Source organism: Lygodium microphyllum, chromosome 24 (genome assembly GCF_053477565.2).
Source record: "Lygodium microphyllum isolate KBCC chromosome 24, Lygodium_microphyllum_v1.1.10, whole genome shotgun sequence".
Taxonomy (NCBI): Eukaryota; Viridiplantae; Streptophyta; class Polypodiopsida; order Schizaeales; family Lygodiaceae; genus Lygodium; species Lygodium microphyllum.
Genome location: NC_141158.1, coordinates 129494307 through 129519783, shown reverse-complemented (window position 1 = coordinate 129519783; position 25477 = coordinate 129494307). Strand labels below are relative to the sequence as shown.

The following is a 25477-nucleotide window of genomic DNA, read 5'->3' as shown; positions in this document are numbered from 1 at the left end:
GCATCCCCACTCTCCCACATAAAACCTGTCTAGCCGCTTTGCCTACCTGCCTATATCCCCAAGAGATGTCTAACGACCTCTCCCTCTTGTGAAAAGCAGGGTCTCTCCAAGCATCATGTGCTTCTACTAGTAGTAGGATGACCTCCCATGCCTCCTGCTCCTTCCTAGCCATTCCTTGGTAGTTTCTGCCTCTACCCTGCTGGTCCTCCAAGGCCTCAAGGTTGTTGAAATCTCCTCCAACAATCCAGGAGTCCATCTCTCGGAGTCTTGCTGCGATCTCCAACCAGAGCTCGTTGCGTGCCCTAACCTGATAGACATTGACTACTCCAGGGCACGAGTCCCCAATGTCCAAATCTGATCCATAAAACCCTTCTTGCTACAATCGTCCCGTGGTCCCATACACAGGTGGTGAGGCTCACCAATAGAGATGCATACGCCTCCACTCCTGCCGTGGGCACCGATTGCGTACTCCCAGTAAGTGTGTGAACTGCCTGGGAATACCTTTCCTACCCATTGGGCTTGGGCGGGAGTGAGCTTGTGCTTTTGCAAAAGTAAGATGTCGATCCATCTGGTGAGGGAAGACTGGAGCTCTTGTAGAACAATCAACTTCCTGGAACCATGTGTCCCACTGTAGTGGAGATTGTTCACATTTCAAGATGCAAGATGTAAACGCATAGGGAAACCTGCAGCTGATTGAACAGGCATCTGTTCGGTGTGGAAGTTGCTGAGGAAGAAGAAGAGCTATGGGGCATGTGGATACGCTTTGTTGTAGGCCTGGATGGTGAACTCCATTCCCCCATGGTAGTCCTTGGGCGGCGGACCATAGGGGTGATAGATGCACCTAGTGGTACTACCAGAGCATCTATCAGCCAAGCTGAGAGGCATGACTGTACACTGGTAGAAACGGGCCGCTTGTGCTTGGGGCCTCTTGATCGCATCCATCAGAGCTCTCCACTGTGGAGGGGCTCGAAAGATAATGCTTTGATGTGCAACCTCGTCCCTGGCCCACCAATTTATGTCCATCATGCAACCAAGCCACTGCTGGGAGAAGAATGCTAGTCCTCCTTCAGTCCATTGGGAGATGTGATCTGCCACCTGACTCCTCAGCTCCTCCTCTATCTGTGTCATCGTCCAGTCTCCTGTATGATATGAGAGGTTTGAAGGAAGAAAGCATAGTTTGGTCCATTCGGTGGTGCTAGTAGATGGACCTTGCCGCTCCTTGACTTGCATACCACAAAGATTTCCACGTCCGGAGGTAGTGGGAACTCTCCCCGCTCTGCAACTCTCAGGTAAGACCACAGACCATTGCGAAAAAAATCCTGTGGTAGTAGCTTTGTCTGTCTCGATAAAGTGTGACTGGCAGCATGAACAGATGAGCTGGTGGTTGTATGGGGAGGGGGGGGTTAGGCTGTTGGTGAGTGGAAGATGTTGGTGTATCGTGCTTCTCACCTCTTGTGGGAGGGGTCACTTCTATTGCGATGGTGAGGAAGGGGGTATTTTGTTTTCTAACGGCGGTGGAGGCGTCGGGCGCCACGAATGATGGCGTGAGACTGGAGCGGCGCAGGCGGGGGGCTTGCAGGCCGATGGCCGCAGGGTGAAGGAGACGGGGGACAATGGAGGGGGGGGATCAGGCGTGGGTAGTGCAGGGGAGGCATTGGGATGGAGAGGAAGTCTGGAGGGAGGGAGTGGTGCAGCGCGCTGTGGGGAGGGACAGGCGGGAGGAACGGGGGGGGCGCGATAGCAGGTTAGCGACGTGACAGGCGGGAGCGTTTTCTTTTGTTAAACTCTATTGCTACTAACTCTACATGGGATCTTGTGGATTTACCACTTGGTAAGAAGGCCATTGACACAAAATCGGTTTTTAAACTTGAACGTAAAGTTGATGACGTTTTTTTTGCAAGTAAAATGTGGCTGATTATATTACTCAAAAAAACTGATTACAATAGAATGCTCATGCTCAACAGATTAACTGGAGCTGATGCAAAGTCACCAGTACATCATGTATACAAGCCTCTCAAGGCGGTCTAGGGGGGATGGGGGCAAGAAGCCATGGGGGGGGTGGTTTTGGCTGGGAACTTTTCTCAAATGAAATCGACAGAAGGAGCTCTTCTCAAAGGAAATGAACAGCAAGGGCGTTGACCTAGGGTTTAGGTTACTAGAATCCCGATTTATGCTGTTTTAGGGGAATGGAATGGGACTATGCTTGATGGGCAGAGAGGTTGAGCCTTACATCCCTCTCGTCTCCCATTCTCCTTGAACCAAGTGCAGCATGAATCCGCTTCATCCCTGGCGTTTCTGCGTAAAGTAGTTCGCATGGGGTTCGATGCTAGCTGCTGTTTAGGAAAGTGACCATTAGGAGAAATCCTGATTCAGGTCGGTCCTAAGTGGGAACGGCTAGAATACTTCCGCTACGTGGCAAACGCAGAAAGTCCTAGATCGCAAACCCCGTAACATTCCATGGGAGTGCCGGGCAGAGCTTTCTAGACTCTCTTTCTGATGGACTGCTAAGACGTGTCCTGAAAGGGAACAGGTGGACACGTTACAATTGGTATCATTTCCTTTGAGAAGAGCTCCTTGCTGTCCATTTCGTTTGAGAAAAGTTCCTGGCCAACTGGGACCACCCATCCGTAGGACGGACCCATGGCCACATCCACTGCACTTTCCTCAAGGTTGCTTTAGTTGTCTAATTACCTACCACATTCAATTGGACATGCATCAAGCAGCTTCCTTAATTAGCCAGTTAGACACCGGTTCCTTCACATAATCTTAGCACTTGACATAGAAAGACAGTACCAAACAAGTTCCTTTTCAACAGGTTATCTTACTTATCTTTGGAATACGTTCATATAATCTAGCCTGTAGGCTAATCCATAATCCGCGCGAAGGCTATCCATAATCCACCCAAAGGCTATCCAGCAATCCACAGGGATTTCTAATCTAAGATTCTGCTCGTAGACTAGTATGCGGGCCTTGAGATCCAATCCTAAGTCACCTTGGCCTCTTGTGCAGGGCCCGAAAGGCAAGGGATTTATGGCCAGAGCCCCCCCTAGCACTCAAGCGTCCTCCTGCTCCAAGTAGCGCTCAACGGAGAGACCTCACGCGGCGGGTTCGGTCCACATTCCCGGCGCGGTTAACAACCCCCTTGGTTAGGGTTAGGCGGACAGTCGGAGGTAATTGATGCTGCCTCTCCCTTCAGGGCTTCAACATGAAGCATTAAATATTTTTCCATCCTTTAGTTCCTTGAGCAAGCAATGCAAACAGTGCTCTTAAACTGTTACAAGCACAATCAATCTAGTGGTCGTTTATTTGGCCAACTGCTATTTACTTGGCCAACTGCTAAGAAGTGAATCCTTATCTCCGAATACATCCAGCATTCGATCCGGGATCAATTGCGACTTGGCAAGATCCCCAAGGGTTTGTTTGTTCACCCTTTTGTCCTTGGGTTAGGGCCATACCTTGTTAACCCAACTCAACCAATATCTTAGGTTTCATAAATTAACAGTAAATCCTTGCGACCATGTCGCTCTAACTTGGTTGATCCTTTGCTTTCAAGCAAATATCTAACTTTCCTTAACTTGGCAAATCAGCCCAAGAAAGGTAATGTAGCAGGATGACTACTCATCCTCTTGCAAGTTAGACTAGAACCTGCCAACCTCATTCCAAGGAATGGCAAAACTTTCTTGTGATCAAACCACAAGGCCATGCGACGTTGCAACTTGTTGCACAAGTGTCGCATCTATTCCATGGGATCATTTCACCCACTGAACGACGTTTCCTGGTCAAGGAATTATGTTTAGACAAGAAGCAGGGTTTAGGGTGTCTTCTTACCCAACCCAATCCTAATTCCACTAGGCTGACAATGTTTGGTCCTAGGGATTCCAAACTTAAACCGAGTTTTAACATTAAGTCGCTCGATCCTTAGGTAGAGATCCTAGATCGTTATTTGCATGAGCGTCCAATTGACCCAAACATTCCGTGAATGTGGGTAGGACCTTTGGGTTTGAGGGTTTCGACTTGGCAACAAGTGCGAAACTAGGCCGAATTCTTAACGCGCTAAATCCTAGTTAGCACTTGGGGTATTTATCGTATCGATTGAACCATGCCTATACGAATCCCTTGCGGGTTAGGTGATTTAGATAATTCGCAATAACCCTATCTTTTCTTGCTAAAAGTCAAAATGCATGATAATTTGCAGAATAACTTTCATAGGACCTACTAGGACTTACCTCAAAGAATCATGCCTACAAAATTTTTGTCTAGGCATTTGAGTTTCATGCTTTGATAAGCCATGCAATCCTTTCTAAATGCCACTCGATGAATTGAAATTTACGCATGACGAATGTGCAACATGCAACCCTTTCCTAACTACAACGTAGTTAATGAAGTTCATGCAAAGTGAATATTGTAGGACTAGTGTTGGCTTATTCCATTTTGCAAGCACATGCCACATGCAAGTCCATAGAATAATTTTCGTGCTTTGCTATTTCTTTTCGGATAACATCCTACGGTGTTAACGACTTTTCCTCATGAATCATTACAAGGAAGATATTGCCTAAAATGCGACATACGCTTATTCCTTCCATGTCCAGTCAAAAATGCACCTAACAATTTCATTCCTTTGCCCTAAGTAATAGGCGTTTAGACTCATTGCTTTGGAAATGCACCCTACGGGGGATCAGTCCCTTGGAAGCTTGGGTCTTGAACCCCGGGAATGAGATGTACACACAGGGCCTAAGGAGGCTGGGATTTTTTTACCCTCGCGGTTAATCCATGTGCACAAGGCCTTAAGCCTTGCCTTTGCAAGCTTCCAAGAAGCTTTTGCTTCCCACGTGGAAGAAAAGGCAAGTTCAAGAAGGATTATGGCGACTGACGAAGGGGGGATTATTGTGTTATGGCGGCGGTGGTATGGCAGTGGCGCGGGGACTGGGGGTGGCAGGCGGCGATTCCCAGAGGCAGGCGGCGTCTTCAGCACGGCGGCCTATCCAGCACGGCGGCGTTCTCCCCTTTCTCAGCGCAGCAGCCTCCACAGCACGGCCCTTCTTCCCCGAATCCAAAGCTAAGGGGGGAGAGGGGGGGGGGGGGGGGGGTTATAGCTTAAGGGGGGGGAGAGGGAAGCCACCACGTGGTTCGTGCATGGCTGTCCCCCCATACACCAACTTCACTACATCACCTCCTCCCATTCCCTTCCCTCCAGCCATGCATTGGTTGGGGGAATTAGTTCGCGAGACGGGACTGCCTGCCTGCATCACAAAGAATAGGCCCTGGCCGCCCCAGGTACGCATGAAGTGGCCACGGAGCTCCTGACGAGCCCTGGACTCGCCCTGCACCTGATCCCATCGGCTGCGGAGGGAGTGAATGATGGAGGTCCATAGCTTTGCTAAGGTCGCAAGTGCTGAAAGTCTCTCCACCAAAAGCCACCTGGCATCGCGTCTTCTAGATATGCCATCCAATACGACTCCCTATGATCTCCCATATCTCCGAGCAGTTTGCTGTGGGATCCAGACTTGGCGGATGGGTAAAGCCTCCAGACCAACCACTGCGCATGACCCTGCCTCGATCATGAATATCGTGGCCTGCATCCTGGCCTCATACAAAAGGTGATGGCCCTGGCTAACTGCCTGCCAACAGAAAGCTCCCCATGAAATACACCCAAGGCTGGGGGCTATACGTCGAAGGATACGGCATGCTCCTCTCCACACAAGCTGCGCCTCCTCACAAGACCAAAGGCAGTGCTTTGGGGTTTCTAGAGGCTGCTGTGTGCAGCGCTTACAACCTCCCTTCTTCTACATCTGGGCAAGCCAGCTTCCCACCGCCAAACCTCCATGTGCCACCAGCCATAAAAAATACGACACCCTCCTCGGCCTCCAGCTATCCCATAAGCGGTGCCAGAAGGTCCGTTGGAAGGGCTACATGATGCTGTGCTCCGCCCAGTGCTTGCTACGTGACGGCGCCTAGTCCATATCCTCTTGCATCAGTACATGTCTGCCAATCCTGGTAGTATACTCTAGGAACCTGGGTGGCTTTTTGGCAACCGCAGAGGCCGGCCATAGCCACTCTCGTGGATCCCACTCCAGCTCATCAAGTGGTCTACCCTCCCAGATCAAAAGGCGCCACTCTTTGAGCTCCATCCAGAAAACATAGGGGTCCAGTCGCCAAGTCTTCCCGTGAAGACCCACCACCCGAATCCTCCTCCATGAAAGGGTGGCAATCCCCTCCTCTTGTTGATCTCTATCAAGAGCCAGACGTCCCCCCTCCTGAACGGCGAAAAAGGTCCCCTGGGGGGTGCCACCCACTCTACATGCCACCTGAAGAGGGATGCCTACTGGAGAGAACCTGGCTTCCCATACCTCCCCGGCCTCTATCGGTTCTCATATCGGGGGGGCAAGCCACTCCGGAGGTATTGCTGCGTCTATCTCTCTTCTCCTCAACTCCACTCCTCTCGTGTACCCTGATACTCGTTGTAGCACCTCCTTGTCTGCCATCCTGTACACCTCCCTCCATGTCCCGATGGAGCGAGCCGGGCCGGCCTCCTACCCAACCCACTAGATGTGGGGGCACTCACCTATCTGTGCCCCTTCCCTATCTTTGACTTGGGGATTCTAGATCAGCGGCTGATGGTCTATTTCCTCCTAGCAACCTGGGGGGCTCAGGATTAGGGCCTTACGGAGGCCCTGCCACATGCGGAGTAGGCTCCGTAGGAAAGGTGATCTTGGGGGGGGGGGGGGGGGGGAGGGTGATATGGGCTGAAGTGAAGATCCATCTCAGTGATGGCCTCCACTCACCTCCAAGTCTCGGTTTACAGTCTTGAAGGCCCTTCTGCAGTAAGACCTTTCAGGTCTGCCCGCTTGGTGTGAGACCGCGGACAACTAGCTTGCCGAAGAGGGCCATACTCTGATATTGTGGGTCTATGATCCCAAGTCCTCCCTCTGATCGATGTCGTATGATTGTCGCCCACGCCACCTTGGCCTTGGAGTCTCTGGAGCCATCAGACCCCGACCAAAGGAAATTCCGCACTAGGCGGCGAAGCTGCCCTACGCATGATGAGGAGAAACACGAACACGAGGCGATGTACCAGGCCGTCTCTAGGAGGACCTGGTTGACCGCTAGGGCTCGACCGACTAGTGAGAGGTGAACCATGCTCCAGTAGGTCAGTTTCCTCCTAATAGAATCTAGAACACAAAGAAATTGCTGGGCATGAGTGATATCAAGTCCCACCTGGAATCCTAGGTATCGGACGGTCTGCCCTCTGCTCACCCATCTAAATCCCAAGTGGACGCCCCACTCCATGCTAGAGTCCGGGTCTATGAGGAAGCCAACCGATTTCCGCGAGTTGATTTTCGCACCCGTTGCAGCGCAGAACACATCAAGAGCCAGCCTCATTCTTTCCAACATCACCTCGTTGTCCTCTATGTAGAGGCTTGTGTCGTTTGCGTACTCTGAGTCTAAGAACTCAATCTCCTCTCTGACTGGAAGTTAGAGGCCGTGTAGTCCGCTCACATGTGACTTGAGGAAATGAGACATTGCCTCTGCGAAGAGTAGGAACAGGTATGGAGCCAGGGGACAGCCCTGTTGGATTGATCTCTCTAGCCGGAACTCCTCCCCTTGCTTTCCGCCTATGAGAACCTTGCTGGTGGCTGATCTGTACAGGCCGGAGACCTTGCGAATCCAAGCGTGGGGAAATCCCAACTTCACCATGGTACCCTCTAGGAAATCCCAGTCCACCCTGTCATGGGCTTTCTCGAAGTCCAAGAGTAGTACTGCCAATCTCTGCCCACTGTGCTGAGCCTACTCTGTCGCCTCAAAGAATGTAAATACATTGTCTAGGATGCTCCTAACCTGGACAAAGCCTGTCTGTGTGTCATGAATGATATCTGAAAGCACATGACGTAATCGTCTACCAATAATCTTTGCCAGAGCCTTATAGGCCACTGACAATAAGGTGATCGATCTCCACTGGGATAGCTCCAACCGGTCTCCCCCTTTGGGGAGAAGACTGATAAGGCCTGCCGAGAGCCTCCCTGGCATATGTCCTGAGATGAAGATCTCCTGGAAAGCCCTCAGCAGGGGGTCCTTCAACACCTCCCAGTAGGTAGTGAAGAAAGCCTTAGAGAGGCTATCCTCCCCCGGGCATTTTTGCCCATCCTATGTATGGAAAGCCTCCTCTAGTTCCTTCTCTGTGAAGGGGGTTAGGAGGGCGTGTCCTATCTCCTCTGTGACGAGGAACGGGGTGTGATCCCATACCTGGTGTCTGCATCTCTGTCCTCTAATTGAAGCTTTCTCCTGTTGGAAGAGGCGCGTGTAATAGTCGGTGGCAATCTCCATCACCTCATCAGGGCTAGAACGGGTCCTCCCATACTGATCCCTAAGGCTGCGTATCTGCTCTCCCGCGGTGCGGGGCTGGTGCACCTGGAAGAATTCCCTGCACATCGTGTCTCCCTCAGAAGGCTGCTCAGGTGCGGAAAGAGAACTCCGAGCGCTTGTTCTCTAGGCCAGCAATGGCTGCACGCGCGCACACCTCCTGTGCATGGAGGGTGGGGTCCCTGGTGCCTTGTGCAATAATCTCTGCGTAGCTGCCAGGTCCCGCCGGAGCGCTCTCTTCTCCTCCCAGCACTGCTGCCTGGCCTGTAGGGCTGCCTCTTGGCAAATTTTGCTTGGCTAAGACCTCTGCAACCTCCTCTGCTATCCTATCCCCACCTACCCACTCTTTGGTCCAAATTTTCTCTATCTGTCTCGACGCCTCCTCCCTCCTATAGATCGAGTCAGGGATCTGACAGGATCATGTATCTAGGGCGGATGCTGAGGGGTCAAGTGCCAGGAGAACCGGGCAGTGATCGGATAATGTGGTGCCTTCCAATTGCTCAATCTGGCCTCCACGAGAACCTCCCCACTCTCTCACATAAAACCTATCCAACTGCTCCAACAAGGCTCCACCTAGCCGCCTGTATCCCCAGGAAAAGTCCAACGACCCCTCCCTCCTGTGGAAGGCAGGATCTTTCCAGGCATCTTGTGCTCCTACTGCAAGCAAAAAGACCTCCCATGCCTCCTGCTCCTCCCCAGCCATGCCATGGTAGTTTCTTCCTCTACCCTGCTGGTCCTCCAAAGCCTCCAGGTTGTTGAAATCTCCTCCAACAATCCAGAAGTCCACCTCTGGGAGTCCAGCTACAATCTCCACCTAGAACCTGCTGTGTGCCCTAACCTCCATAGGCGCATAGACATTGAGGACTCCAATACACAAGTCCCCAATATCCAATCTGATCCATAGAGCCCTTCCTGCCACTATTGTCCCGTGGTCTCGTACAGAAGTGGTGAGACTCGCGCCAATAGAGGTGCATACGCCTCCGCTCCTGCCGTGTGCGCCTATGGCTTGCTCTCAGTAAGTATGCGAGCTGCCCAGAAGTACCTTGCCAACCTGCTGAGCCTGGGCGAGGGTGAGCTTGTGCTCCTGCAGAAGCAAGATGTCTATCCATCTGGCAAGGGTAGGCTGCAACTCCTGCCGGACAATCAGCTTCCTCGAGCCACGTGCCCCACTGTAGTGGAGACTGTTCACATGCCAGGATGCAAGATGTAGGCTCATGGGAAAACCTGTGACTGACCGAACAGGCATCTGTTCGGTGTGGATGCTGCAGATGAGGAAGAGAGGCTGTGAGGCATGCATGTGCGTTTTGCCGTTGGTCTGGATGGTGAGCTCCAGTCCCCCATGGTGGCCCTCGGCCGGACCATAGGGGTGATAGATGCTCTAGGTGGTACTATCAATGCATCTATCAGCCATGCTAAAAAACGTGACTATGTACACTGGTAGAAGCGGGCCGCCTGTGCCGGGGGCCACTCGATCACGTCCCTCGGCGCTCTGCATTGTTGGGGAGACTTGAAAGATAATGCTCAAATGCGGGATGTCGGCGCCAGCCCATCAGTTAATGTCCATCATGCAACCTGGCCACTGTTGTGCGAACAGTGCTAATCCTTCATCTCCCATCAACTGGGAGATGTGTTCCGCCAGCTGACTCTTCAACTCCTCCTCAATCTGTATAGTCGTCCACTCCTCTGAGTAAGATGACTAAAAAAAGAAGGCGTAGTTTGGTCCATCCTGTGGTGCTAGTAGGTGCACCTTGCCCCTCCTTGACTTACGAACCACGAAGATCCCGACCTCTAGAGGTAGTGGGAACTCTCCGCGCTCCGCAACTCGCAAGTAGGACCATGGACCATTGCGGAAAAACTCTTGTGGCAGCAACTGTGTCTGTCTCGGGAAAGTATGGCGGCTGGCAGGGGCAGATGAGCGGGTGGTTGTGTGGACGGGGGGGGATTGTTGGTGTGCAGAGGAGGTAGGTGCGTGTGGCTCATCACCTCCTGTGGGTGGAGGGGGGGGGGGGGGTTCACCTAACCTGGGTGCGGATCAGGGGGGGTGCTCGGTAGGGGGGGTGATGGGGGTGAAGAGGATCGAGATATGGTGGGATGGCTAGAGATGTATGGCCGGGTGTGGGGGGGGGGGGGGGGAATGTGGTGGCCCTGGCAAGGGGGGGTTGTGGGCCAAGGTTAGTGGGGGGGGGGGGGGGCTTGTGGGAACTCAAGCGAGGCAATCTGTGTCGCATGTGGAGAAACTGGGGGGGAGCGGTCCTGTCGGGTGGGGTGGACAGGAGGGCTGTGAAGTACTCTATCGAGAGGGGGCTACTCGTCCGCTATCACTCTGTTGACGAGGCTAGGCGTGAGGGGCTGGCTGTGCCCCCCCTTGCTGTCTCCCTCTCTGTCGCCTCTGGACCCGTGTGAATCCGTCAGCGTCCACCTGCGGACCAGTGGGCGGAGCCGCCTTGGCTTCGAAACGTGTACAAACTGCTGCCTGATGCCCAAAGTCGTGGCAGCGCAGGCACTGCCCTGGTTGCCCACTCACAATGACTTGCTGCCTAAAGGAATGCCCGCCTGCCTCAATCTCTAGGAACTCTGGGGTATTCTTGACTTCCTTCACTGCCACCCGTACCTTTGGGAACCCTGCGGCTATCACTGCATCCGCGAAGGACGCGGGAAGGACAGTGCCAAAGAGCCTCCCAAAGTCTTCCACCAATTGGCGGTACTCAATCGCCAGGCCGGGGAAAAGAAGGGTGACCAGGTGCCAAAGAAACGTGTTGTGGAGTGCAAACGCATCCACGGTAAAGCCACTGTGAAGAGGATCGAGATATGGTGGGATGGCTAGAGATGCATGGCCGGGTGTGGGGGGGAGTGGTGGCCCTAGCAAGGGGGGGGCTGTGGGCCAAGGTCAGTGGAGGGAGGGGGGGGATGGGATGTGGGGAGGGGGGGTGGGTAAGGGGCCTGTGGGAACTCAGGGGAGTTAGTCTGTGGCGCATGTGGAGAAAGTGGGGGGGAGCGGTCTTGTCGGGTGGGGTGGATAGGGGGGGCTGTGAACTACTCTGCCAAGAGGGGGCCGCTTGTCCGCTATCACCTTGCTGACGAGGTTGGACCTGAGGGGTTGGCTGCGCCCCCCCTTGCTGTCTCCCTCTTTGTCACCTCTGCACCCGTGTGAACCCGTCAGCGTCTACTTGCGGACGAGTGGGCGGAGCCGCCTTGGCTCCGAAACGTGTACAAACTGCTGCCTGATGCCCAAAGTCGTGGTAGTGCAGGCACTGCCCTGGTTGCCCACTCACAATGACCTGCTGCCTAAAGGAATGCCCGCCTGCCTCAATCTCTAGGAACTGTGGGATATTCTTGACCTCCTTCACTGCCACCCGTATCTTTGGGACCCCTGCGGCTGTCACTGCATCCGCAAAGGACGCGGGAAGGACAGTGCCGAAGAGCCTCCCAAAGTCTTCCACCAACTGGCGGTACTCAATCGCCAGGCCGGGGAAAAGAAGGGTGACCGGGTGCTGAAGAAACCTGTTGTGGAGTGCAAACGCCTCCACGGTAAAGCCACTGTACCAAGGGACCATGTATATGACTCCCTTCGTGGATGCATATGGTGAACTGGCGAGTAACTCACCAGCTGCGTCTCCCGAACTGAGGCGGACCATGAAGATCCCTTGGCCCAATAGGACCGCCTCCATGATCTGCACTGTGCTGATGCGCAGCGTGGAGTGGAGCCAGTCCCGAAGCTGGGCCCTGGCTGGGGAATGCCCTACTACCTGACCATAAATTGCTGTTTCCATTAGCTCCAGCTCCTTAGCTCGGACACCTAAGAGCTACTCCTCAGAGAGGACTACACGCAAGGTGTTGGACTGGGGGGGTACTCGGTGAGTGCGCCAGCGTCTGACCATAGGTTTCCATTGCGCGTCCCTTCTGGGAGAACCTACCTATCGCGTTGCTGTGCTGCTGGATGGAAACTTGCTGCAGAGGGAGGGAGCAACTGGAGGAGGAAAAGGGGGGGGGAGGGGAGTATCGATGGCGAAGGGGGGGGGGGGGGTTTTCTGTTTTCGATGGCGGTGGTGTTGCAGCCTGATAGCGGGCCAGGCCTCCCGGCAAGGCAGCACTCGGGGGGCGGGGAGTTGGAACCAAAGATAGCCGGGGGGGGGGGGGGGGGGGAGATGGGCGCAGGTGGCTGATGACAGTGGCGCTGGCGAGGGAGGGAGTAGATGGCGCTGGTGGCGAAGGCGTTGGCGAGGGGGGGGGGGGGGACGATGGCACTGGCGTTGGCGCTGGTGGCTGGTGGCGAGGGAGTTGATGGCGAGGGATGGAGTCCGGGTCGTTGGCGCACGACGAAGCGCCAGGATGGGGCGCAACGACCAGGCGGGGGGCACGATGGACGGCGGGCGGGGGGCACAGCGGCGTAACAGGCAGAAGAGCACGGGTGCGTATCCAGCAGCTAATGGTCAATAGCAGGAATCCATCATCAATCAAATGTCATGGATGCAGTCCAAAACTCATGGATGGCCACGATGGCATTGTTGATAGATAGAAGGCACACTTGATAGCAAAAGGCTATCCAGAGAAGAAGGGAATAGATTATGAGAAAACTTTTGCTCCAACATTCCATATGAGTATGGTGCGATGTGTGATTGCTATGGCTGCAAATTATGGCTGGAAAGTACATCAATTGGACATTAAGACAACATTTTTTAATGGAGATTTGCATGAGGATGTTTATCTGTCACAACCTCCAAGGTTTGTAGTTAAGGGGAAAGAGCACATGGTCTCAAATAGGCTTCTCATGCATGTTACTCTAAAATTGATGCTTATTTGGCCTGCAAAGGGTCTAAATATAGTCCAACTGGTCCCACTCTAGTACATTAAGAATGAAGGGGGGTACTTGCAAACTATCGTTCATGTAGATGACATGTTGTGCATTGCAACTACAGAGGGGAAAGTGCAGATTTTAAGGCTGAATTAAAACATGCATTTGCTATGTCAGATATGGGCTACCTTCACTATTCTTTGGGGATTCTGTTCATCCAAAATCCTAATATGCAAGATTGTAAACCTATGTGCACTCCTATGAAGCAAGGCTTAAAGCTGTCTATGTATGATGGTGAAGAGATTTAGTAGCTTGTGGCCAACTTTCAATTTGTTGCCTAACCATAGAGATAGTCACATTCTCACTATGAAATGCCAGAATCTCTCATCCCGATACTCCCCATAGAAGATTGCTGTCCACTTTGATTCACCCCCAAGACATTCAATTTTAGTTTATCAATTTTTATCTTCTTTCTTGGAAGATCATCCACATGATGCATTTCCCCTTCCATCTTACCAGCTAACCAAGCTGTAACCACCTTATCTGAAGATGAACTGTGTCCTAGTTGCTTTGCATACTCACCCTCATATCCCAATTCGAGCAATTGCTTGTAAATCCCAATCTTTTCCTCATCACCGTCAAACAAGGCATCATTCACTGCAACTGATTCTGATGGCTGTTTTTCCTTTTCTTATGTTACCTGAGATGATGTACCCACCTGCAAATCCTTCTAATGCATATGCAACAAATACTCCATAGTTAACTCTAGGTGCAATGACTGAATATGCTCATACAATGCGGCCAAAAGACAATGAGCCTGTGTTTTTTGAAAGAGTTTGTGGGCATTAGCAATCTTGATTTCAGTCATTAACCTGTCCAACAGCAATCCTACTCAATTTGGCACCCGGACATTCTCTGGGAACCACATAATACCATATGTGTCTGTGGCTATGCTGTGAGTTTTAATAAACAACATGAATCTTTCCATAAATCAGCATAGATGTGCTTTCCGATTTGCATCTAGCTTCTTCAAAACTTACACATCTAAAGGTACCATTTAGTACCGTATTTTATTGTACCGTACCATACCATACCTTTCATACATGACAACTATGAATGGTAGATGTTATAAAAGGAGGTTGCAAAATGGAGGCTCCCACAAGCATCTTCTTTGAGCACTAAAAAAGCCTTTTCTTGATCCTCACTCCAAACACACTACATGCCTCTCTTAGTAAGAGTGGTGGGTAGAGAACAAATATCTTTCTTGCTTAAATAGTGATGTCTCCTTCTAGTAGGATAGGACTTACCAATACCTAGATTCTAGCTGTGAAGATTGAGTTGAAAAGTTTTAAGGACATTCCAAACTTCAGCTTTTAAAACGCAACCTAAGATGTTGCAAATGCTCTTTCCTCCTGTCAAACATAGAAAAATCATAGATAAAAACCACCCTCATAAAGATTGTCAAGTGCAGATCAAAAGTTTTGTGGCCTACTCCCTAAAACTCTGTTATAATCTGCACCTACACCAATAACGCCTCAACTTAGCTAACTTGAAACATGGCCTGCCTAGAAGCATGTGGTAAGATTCCCCAAGCTCTGTCATTCCTGGCACTAGAAAACCAACTTTAAGCTTCAAACCTGCAACCTTCATTTGTTGATTCTTTAGGATGCCTAGTGGTTGTAATCTTCTCTAATCCGTCATCTTGACCTAAAAAGGGGCAAGTATTTGTTCACCTTACTTATTAGCCAAATATGTTTCTTCAAGACGTATGTTCATCCCTAATCCTCTATCTAAGAGAACTTTCTTCTGAGTAGTAATAACTGCCTGACAATCAAGAACTTGCTTGGCCTGCAAATGTTTCCCTTCAAGAGCGTCCTACTGCTTTTGTCTAATATTCACAGGCACTTTCTCCATGAATCTTGGAATCAGGTCCAATATTTGATCCAAGGTTAATTGTAAAGAACACTTTGCCAAGGTTTGAAAGCACTCATCATAGCCTCCTTGCATATTCTCTCTAACTTGTATCTTTATGTTGATAATTGACTTGATCAAGATTCAAACTTTATGGCCATCCCTAATAGTGAGAACCTTCAAGTAGCTACTTCCTTGCTTCCTTTTACAAATTATTCACCTCTTTAGAAGCCATTTTCTTGACATTCTCTTGCATTTTACAATCCATTTTCTTTTGAGCCTGACTTTTAGTCATTGCTAGTACTTGGGGTTTTTTTGGGCATTCTTTTACTTTAATGCAATTAGAACAATCACGTTGCACATGCTTACCAGTGACATTCAGAATTCTTGACAATTTGTCCCTCCTCTTCATACTCCTCTTTACAACTATTCTCTCTCGAAATAGTAGTTACTGCATCTTCTTGATGCTGTCATTGCTCATTTTGGTCAAGTAACTCAATCAAAACTGTTGCTGCTCGGGCAGGCGATAGTTGGTGAGGTGCTCCTGGAGGTCTTTTGTCATTGTGGTGCCTTGCTTCAAGCATTGCCCTCTCAATGATATGCCTTGTCCATATGTCATAGTTTGGTCCCACAAAGTATCCTTGATCTCCTCAGTAACGGCATGCTCCTTGATCTCTATAATAATGGTATGCCCCTAATGATTCTTTCTACTGTTGTCTTTGAAAAGTATTCCATAGTTGTCTTGTGGAAATCCGTCTTGGTCCCTTGAAACCTCTCTAAGATACTACGTCAAGAATAATCTAATTCGTTGCTAGGAGGTTGTTGGCACCTCACCTTGGGCTACATAACAGATACTTGTTGGGCTGCCCAAACATTAGAATTATACGAACACCCCTAGTTTCATGACCATTCCTTTGGCATATCTCACAAAGCTTTTCATTCTTTGTGTATCGCACAATCCCAAGTGCTTAAGTTTTTACTTGATTTGTTGATCAAGCTTACTCTATCCTTGCCCTTCCCCCTCTTTCTACTCTTTTTAAAGTCTTTACTTAAACTTGCTTTCCTCTTCCTCTTATGTTTTATGTAGGTACTCTCATCATATGAGTTACTTGATTTATCTCCAAACCCTTAATTCTGAAACACTCTCAAAACCATTAGTTTCACTTTCCAACTAAGAGTCCTCTGAATCTAAAGAACCCTCATCCCTTTGGCTGTTAGACCATCGACCAATGCCAAGCGTTCGTCCCACTCTTATGACATTTCGAATTAGTATCCAAGGTATCATTAGGCTGCAATTTCATATTTGCTAAGACCCTTTATATTTCTCCCCAAGCCCTTGATGAAGTAAGAAATCTATATTTCTTGAGATAGTCTATCTGCTATAAGAAGGTGATTTACTAGGGTTTAAAGTTTTTGAGCATAGGCCTCCCCTACATATTCTTCTAATCCATATTCTTGATCTTCCTTATGATATCCCCTAGATTTTTATCTTTTCCAAACCTTTACAAAAACCAATCTTGAGTGCATCGCAAGTTGGGAAACTTGCCAGACCATAGCTACTAAACCGGTCCATTGCATTTTACATGGCAACTAGGATTCTCCTTGTCTCATGAAAATTTAGATGCCTGAACTTTGGGGTTTTGTAGTGGTGGCTAAGACATTTTCCTAGGTTTGGTTTCAATGCTCAAAGTGAGCCAAATAGAACAGTACCTGTAAAGAAAATACCCTAACAGAGAAGCATAAACAGAAACCATACGACAAAGCACAGACTGATAAAAGAACACAGTTAGGGTTAGGGTTAGGGTAACTCAGAGCCAATGAACACAGTGAATAAATGAAATGATATGACTACTAATAATACAATGCTCATGCAGCAAACACACTATGCAGTGAATGAATATTGTACCTCGAACTCCTGTATCTCTAGGATCAGGGCAGGGGTAATGAGCTGGAGAGTGTGTTGTACTCCGTACGGATACTCGCAGCAAGGCAGCCTCCGGATGTCGAACAGCAGCAAAAGCAACAATGAGAAGTTGGATGTGATGCAAAGAATAGTGAGGAGAGAGAAACACTAAAAACACAAGCAGTAAGTGAGAGAAAGACTAAAAACGTAGGTAGGACAGCGTGCAGGAGAGAGAAAGACTAAAAACGCAGGCAAGATAGCCTGCAGGAGAGAGAAAGATTGCAGTGAGTGCAGCAGGAGAGAGAAAATTGCAGACTAGAGCTGACAGGTGAGAAAAAGACTGCAGTGATTGCAGTAGGAGAGAAAATTGTCAGGGTGGCAGTTGGAGCTTGCAAATGTAGCAGTTTGCTGATGTGGTAGGCTGTACGACAGCAGTGCAGATGATCAACAGTCAGTCGCCAGATAGAAATAGTAGCAATCAGCGTGTGGAGGGTTGGAAATAGGTGCCAAACTGTAGGGAACAATGATGGACAGCAAGGGTTGAGATATCCTCTGTGAACTAGGGTGTGGGCAGCAAGCTGGTAATACCTGAAACTTGCAAAAATGGGATTCAGAGAAGAGTGGAGGGCTAGCTGCGAATTTATAGAAAATTAGGGTTCTCCATCCTCTCCCACTTAACTCTCTTGATCCGCTCCCCATTTTATGGTTTTGGCTAAAATAAGCCTAAAATAAGCATGTTTTGGGGCTATTTAAGTGGCTAAGAGTAATTCTTAGCACAACACCCGCTCTTAGGCCCAAAATAGGGCGAGAAAAATAGGCCAACCTAAATTTTGAGTTACCCCAAGGGGTTGCACCCCAAAGCAGCCAGGGCATCGAACAAAGGGTGCACGTCGGCTGCCTAGTGGCCTACCAAGACTACAGAGGTGATGCTTATCTGACCAAGGGAGCCCAAGTGATTATCCTAGAGAGGCCAGGGCATCGGACCAAGGGTGCTCGCTGGCTGCCCAAGGGCCTACCAAGTCCTTCAAAGGCGGATGGAATCAATGATTTTTTTTTTTGTTGTTGAAATTTTCGAAAATACGTAAGTAATATAGGGGTAGCGGCTGATTAAGTGACAGATAGGAAAAGATAAAGAGAGTTTTAGACCCAAGTGAAGCACAAAACTAGCAAGCCAATCCCTTGCATTGACTGGGATAAGTGTCTAAGGATGAGAAGAAGTGTGTGTATGTGTCAATCATGTGGTGAATATGTGGAAAGGCAATAAAAGAGAATGGTGGGCTTAGCAAGATAAGCAAAACAAGCAAGCAAGCAAGCAAGGGTAGGAAAACTGCTTTTAGGAGAACTGCCATGTGTTATGCTACAAATATGGTGGATCCTAGAGTCGACCACTCCAAAAGACCGAAAAGGGATAAATGCGCATAGATACACGTCATACTCATGCAATATGCTATGCAACGGTGCCACTGGGACAGTGACCTCGCAGGGGAATTGTTCACTTGTCCAAGTGTCCTTTTACAATCAGGTCATGCTGAAAGTGCGGATGAAGTTACAAATGCGCATAATATAAGATAAAAGAATAAGTGAATGTAATGTCGAAAAATTGTAAATATCATCACTGTCACGATCAAGGGTAGAGGATGTCATTTTTTGTGAAAGCACCAATGATTCATGTAAGAAAACGAATCAGCTATGGAGGGGAGACAAACAAGACAATGACAGTGAGCGAGATGAAGCAAGAGAATAGAGTGTACTTATTGAACTAAAAAGATAGAGTGAAGGTACAATCGAAGCTAGGTCAAGGGTTGACCTAACCAACCCTTCACCAATTGACTAGAGTTGAGCTAACTAACTCTAGCCCCTAGTGTCACTACTTTTAAATGTGAAGACACTAGGTACACACATAGACTAAAATGACACTTATTAAAGTGTCTACACCACACAAATTACATGGGCACTGCCCAAAATTGACAAAATCTAACACCCCCTTGTGATGCCAATGTGATGAAGAACAAGGATGATCAATCACCAAAGGCTAGAAAGTTTAAGGACTTTTGAAAAGCCTCAAACTTCTCATGTGGTAGTGCTTTGGTGAAAGTGTTTGCAACATTTTCATTTACAAGTAGCCTACTCTTTCTAAAACTTCCTTCTCCCTTCGTGAGTGGAATGAAACCTTCAGTGGGTATATACATCAAGTTGATCTCTCTTGCATAACATCTCTCTTTGACATAATGGTAATGCATCTCACTGTGTTTTGTGTGAGCAGGAAACATATGATTTCATGTGAGTGCGATAGCACTCTGACTATTAGAAAGAATGGTATACGACCCTCCAATGGTAAATGTAGATCAGCCAAAAATCTAGCCAACCATACACATTCCACTATTGCCGTGAAGGCCCTATACTCAGACTCACAAGAGGAGGTAGCCACTATAGGCTATTTCTTGCTTAGGTATGAAATGCATAAGAGGCCTAGAAAGAGACAATGTTCACTAGTAGACTGCCTATTGTTTGCATCACTGGTCCAATCTGAATCACCATAAGCCTACAAGTGCAAGTCTCCCCTTTTGGGAAAAAATAATATATGTGATTGAGTACATTGCAAATATCTAAAGATTTGCTTAGCAGCTTGCCAATGTATGGTCTATGGGCTGTGCATATACTTACTCACCTGCGGTACTGCATACTGAATGTTAGGGCATGTGTTGTAAAGATAAATAAGACAGCCAACAGCATGGCTGTAAATTGCAACATTAGACTATGTTGGGACAGTTTTCTTCTTATTTATAGAGCACGCATCATGGGAAAGCTGTCAAGTTAGCTGTAGGACAAGATCTAAGAAAACAGTTGGCAGTTGAGGAGAATAAAATGGATGCCTTGACCAAAGAGCTTGAGAACAAAGCAATGCAGCATGATGTTATGGAAAAGGGGTATGTACAGCAAATTAAAGATCTGAAATAGGTTATGGCAAGGCATAAAATGTCTGCTGGTTTGTTTCAGAAATGGATGAAGAATTGCAGAGTAAATGTGTGACTGAGTTGAAGGGTTTCATGACTCATACGGTTGTTATGCAATCGGAATATGCAGAAATGAAGAAGGCATTAATACAGGAGATGCATGATGCATGGCAGCTGGTTTTGTAGATAGACTGTGGGCTGTAATTACTGGACCTTGTGAGGTTTTGGAGGGTTCATTCATGTCAGAAGCACAAGAAAGTGTTTTGCAAGATAAAGAGTTGCTTGTAAAGAAAGTGGAAGAACTTGAGAATCATTGTCATAGTTTAAATGCTAAGTTGGAAAATGCATTGGTTGAGAAAAGGCAACTTGAAGAATATGTTTGAAGACAGTTCAAGCGAGGCAGCATCTCAAGGATGGTGCTAATGTTGATGTACTCAAAGAGGTTCTCTTGGATGTGGAAAAAGAGGTATTTATTCCTAGAGCTGTTATAAGAGATGTTGACATGCATGAAGTCAATGTAGTGGGAAAGCTTGGTGTGGGATGGGTCTTCACAGCTGGTTGCTATGAGGACTTCTCTACTTGATGTTGAGATTACACAACAGAGTTATGGTTGTTCACAGCTTGGTTATGATGTTGAGATTACACAACGGAGTTATGGGTCTTCACAGCTTGGTTATGGTTGTTGATAGAGATGAGCATATGGATGCATCAATTTCATGTAGGGCTTTGGTTCGTTCTTTCCATCCCATTTCATACGATCAGTTTCTAAGATTGTTAGAGAAGGATTACTCATCCTTCCATCCATGTTTTCAATGTGCTTCTATTATATTCTCAGGATTGTAGTTGTCATGTGTCATCCTCAAATGTTCTATGCTTAAAGAATTTTTGGTTTCTTGTTCAAAAAGCGTGGATTAGCAGAAGTATTATGTCAATCGTCAACTGGAATGGGCTCTGCTGAAAGTACGAATCAGTAAGTACTTGCTATGTGATGTGCTATCATGAACACAAAAAGTGTCTTCAGAGATTTACTTTGATCCTCTCTATATTGCAGGTTTGTACTTGATCTGTTTAGACCACTAGCTTCAAAGCTTGTTGATCTTGCTGGGAGAAGTGATCTTGGTGTTTTTGCACAGAAACCTGATGCTATTCTTCTGGTGAGATCAGCTGTATTTGTCTTGTTGTTTCTGTGAAGGTTTAGTATCAGTTATTGATCTGAGGCTCTCCAATGCCGTCCTCCAGGTTTCTTGCTTAATGGAAAGGTTACGTGGTGCTGCAAAAGCAACCATGTCTCGAAGCCAGAAAGCTCTCTTTGAGATTGGGACCACTGTTATGCAACCACTTTTAAGGTTGTTAGAAGAATACAGGAATCAGGTAAGTTTACATGATTTTTCAACAATCTATGGTTAACTGAGATGTATGATGCGTCCCTGTGAAGATTGTAAATCCTGGAATGTTTTTTGCAGTCAGCAGTGGTCTATATTCTTTTGAAATATGTTGTTGACTGGGTTGATGGGCAAGTTGCTTACTTGGAAGGCAGAGAAACGGCAGTCTTGTTCAGCTTTTGTGTGCAACTTCTTCAAATATATTCAGCACATAATATTGGAAAGGTTTTTCATTTCAAAAACTTCACCCTATCTTGTGATTACGCTCCTCCAAACAGAGTACAATTCTTTCACTCTTAATTGACTGTTTGCCTCTAGGTGTCTGTAATTCTGTCTAAGAATTTACTAAATGAGAGTCAAGTGGAGAAATACAAAGATTTGCGAGCTTTACTACAGTTACTGACAAATTTGAGCTCCAAAGATTTGGTATGAAACTTCAGTTCATACTGTTCAGATCAGGTTCTGACATAAAAGATCTAGTAAGGTTTTCAATGCTTTGTTGTGCCTTTTGCAGGTTGATTTTGCGCAAGGCAGCAGTGCGGTTGAAAACCCGGATGTTGCTCAGGTGGGTAAGTCTTCCAAGATGGGATTCTTTAGGCCTTCCCTATACACAGTTATGAAAGACCAAGTGAACATATTTTGTTCCTAGAAGGATGTAGTAAAGAATGGGTTTATAAAAGGAAATCCTGCTCTATGCAGGTTGTATACCTGGGCCTCCACATTATAACCCCTCTCATCTCCACTGACTTGCTGAAGTATCCGAAGTTATGTCAGCAGGTCTGTCCCTGTCCTGCAGATAAAATATTACGATGTAAAATCTTTCAATGGGCAATGATTTTTAAATTAATTCGTTAGTTAGTCAGCTTATGAAGAACTTCAGAACTTCTATTTTTTTTTTTTTTCCCCAAGAGGATTGAATTTCTATCTTATCTTTTTCACATGTGCAGTATTTCACTCTTCTTGTACATATGCTTGAAGTTTATCCTGACAAAATAGCAAAGTTGCCAAAAGAGGAATTCGGCCAAATAATGTCTACTCTTGAATATGGGCTGCAGCATCAGGTAGCTCATGACTTTTTAACTCTAGTCGACTGGTGTTGTAAAAAAAGTCTTAAGAATATGTAAGTTCTTAGATTAAGAATATGGACTTCACTTTAAAGGCATCTTAGATGAGAAATATTTCCAGATTAAATCTTGGCCCTAGCTCGAAGAGCAGTCCAGAATACACGCAGAAAATATAAAATTAGAGGGATATTTTTGGCATTCCTTTAGCAGGTAGGGCTTTGCGTTTGTTCTCTCTATGGTGAGGCTTTTTGAGGCTTTTCCTTATGTGGGAAAGTCACTTTTTTTGAGAATACATTCAAAATTATTGGTTAAGGTGCCTAATATAGAATAATTACAACCTTGTGCCCTTGTCCTTCTTATGATTTCTATCTCACACACACACACACACACACACACACACAGATTTAAGAATTTATTATCTCAAGGTCCCTCTTTCTCACTTTACCCAAAATGATAATATTTGGGACACTAGATTATGGGGTTACGCAGTAAGGGGATACCATTTAATAGGAAAAGATTTTCACTATCCTGAATGACACCTTGATGTTTAAGAAGTTTTGCTGATTAAAGGCAATCTGAGATACATTCCATATCAGTTGATAAATTTTGGCAAAATGGTTCAATGAATGCAATCTGGGGTCGGTGTGCTTTCCACATTAGGGAATCCTCAATCTTATGGCCTTATGCACACCTATCATAGCTCCAAGTAACCACTGCATGCTCGTCTTTTAACTGCTATTGGTGTCTTGTTTTGAGGACAGGGAAACAGCTTCCACAAGTATTGGGCTGTTTCTAATCCTCATTAATGAAATTCTTCTTATGGACCCTTGCAGAAGTCTTTGCTTTATTCTATATGCACTCATACTGGACCCTTATTTAGCATGGTTAGATAATTCATATCCACAAGTATTACATTCAGCTTAGAATTTCTTGGAGTTGTTGCGATATTGAATCTGATTGGAGCTTTTGGCAGTTGTCCATTTTCTCCTTTTTTTCTGCAAATCATGTATAGAAAGAGAAGGGCTTCACCATCACTTTGCCTAGGGTGAAAACGGGTGAAGATGATGAAATTTAGCAACAGAGCAGCTACATTCTGGGGCTGTACACCAGTAGAGACTTTGACCACAGCTGCCCTAGTCCTTCATTTGAGACCTTGTGCTTTCGAAACTGACAGGTTTTGCGCTTTTACAATTAAGGCTCTAAAGAATACCTAGCCATACTATTTTCCTTCACATGCAATTTTGACAAATGGGGGAATGTGCCTTGCACTTGTGACATGTGGCATAATTGAACAGCGGCACTTCTATCTTTTAACTTGATTGACTAGAAATAGAGAATCCAGTGCCACATGAAAAGTCCATGAAAAGGTTAATCATCGGTTTGGGCAAGAAGTGCACATGAAAAGTCCATAAAATGGTTAATCAACAGTTTGGGCAAGGAGTGCACATGTTGTTGAGAGATAGGCATGTGAACCCTATGTGTGCAAGGGTGGATAAGGGTAGCTGGGTGTGAATGAACTGGAGGGTAGGGGGAAACCCTAACCCTAGCCATCTTGAGGCTATTTAAACAGCCTAGAGGTCACTCTCAATGTAGAGGAGAGTGTTCCAGTTGTACTTGTGAACAACTCATTAAGCAAGATCTTCTTCTTGTACTCGAGCTCTCGCTCTTCCTCTTGTGCACACTCTCTTGCTCTCACTCTGATATTTCAACATGCCATCTCTGATCCAACAAGCTTCCATCAACTCCATTTCCCACTAAGTGCACACGAGCATGCCATTTTCTCACTACACCTCTTCACCTCCATAGCTGCCGGCCATACTCACCTTTGTTGGAAGACCTAAGGTGAACAAAAGAGAGCATATTTTGCCTTGCTTTCTTCTGGAGAGTTGCTCCTCAACATCAAGCGCTCCTTCCTAGCACCCAAACCTCAACATTGGCCAGGCAGTAGGACGCCATTGTCCAAAAATGCAGGCAGGCGCAATCTTGGGCAGCATGCAGATCCGTACAGTCGCGTGCTCAACAGAGGACGAATTAATGGGGGCTACCTTAGGGCTTTGATAGCCCCCCTAGTGGGCTATCCTCCCACAAGAGAGCTCCTCAATTCTTTGTCCACAAGAAGAGATCTCTGTCAAACTCTAGCTGTGAGTTTCTTAGTAGCCATAGCTAGGAAGCTTCAAGCTCTCCTATTTTTATTTTTTTCACTCTATGAATCATTAATAGCGATTCTAATCACTGAAGCATATTCACTGAAGTTTGTTCTAGATCTGGGAGCATCTCCAACACTCAGGGGACATCAATGAGCTTATCGGGAAGCCGATGGTCTTCACTCAGGCATCTCACCAAGCTTGGCATTAGTGTTTTTAAACACTATTGATTAACCTTCTAATCACTTGCTTGCTGGATATTTGTTAAATCTAGTATAAACACATTGAATATTGTAACATCTCATCTTGCAACACATTAGATTTAAGGCTCCTATATATTAGTTATCTCTTTTTGCTTGTGCACGTAGTAGCCATTGTGTAAAAGACTAGACACTGCCATTGCCTAGAGCAATTGGTAAGACCTTCCTATCATACCTATGGCTTATGCCAATGTTAGACCTCAAATGCGTAAGTTTGATGGAAAAGACTTTCATCCATGGTAGGCACTAGTGAAGTATAAAATGATGGAACAGGGCTATTGGCCCCTCATCAAAGGGACCAGGGTTATTGATCCATCAAATCCACTGGATGTAGAAGATGATGAAAGAGCCGAAGCCCTAATCATGCTTAATCTAGATGAATCCCTAATCCATCCCATTGACCAACTCTCCACTGCCAAGGAGAAATGGGATGAGCTTGAAAAGCTTTATGGTGCTATAGGCAAGAACTCTAAAATTCTCCTTAAGATCAAATTTTTTAGTCTGGAGTATAAGCAATGAGAAGACCTAGGTAAGTTCATTTCTCATATAAAGGGGCTCATTGCACAACTATTCTATGTTCAAGCTTCAATTCATGATGAAGATGCCATTGTAATTCTCTTGAAAGCTGTAAAGAAGGTATTTCAAACCCTTGTAACTACTCTTACAAATATCCTTAACCCAACCTTGAAAAGCACCATCCAATCTTGTT

At 47.1% G+C, this 25477-nt stretch overlaps 1 protein-coding gene across 5 annotated transcripts in view; it reads left to right on the top strand.

Moving 5' to 3' along the window:
- Window positions 1-25477, top strand: part of LOC148015638 (exportin-4 protein) — a 171894-nt gene that overhangs the window by 126981 nt on the left and 19436 nt on the right. For 4 of the 5 annotated variants that reach the window (XR_015688297.1, XM_087664915.1, XM_087664917.1 and 1 more), the window contains 8 exons: window positions 20824-20888; window positions 20970-21072; window positions 21158-21289; window positions 21382-21525; window positions 21619-21726; window positions 21815-21865; window positions 22000-22077; window positions 22248-22361. Coding sequence is in view for 4 of the 5 variants with exons in the window: in XM_087664915.1 (XP_087521041.1) it covers window positions 20824-20888; window positions 20970-21072; window positions 21158-21289; window positions 21382-21525; window positions 21619-21726; window positions 21815-21865; window positions 22000-22077; window positions 22248-22361 (795 nt within the window). In the remaining variant the exon portion in view is untranslated. Of the gene's footprint in view, window positions 1-20823; window positions 20889-20969; window positions 21073-21157; window positions 21290-21381; window positions 21526-21618; window positions 21727-21814; window positions 21870-21999; window positions 22078-22247; window positions 22362-25477 lie in introns of those variants that run through there. The other variant, XM_087664918.1, reaches the window with a different exon arrangement.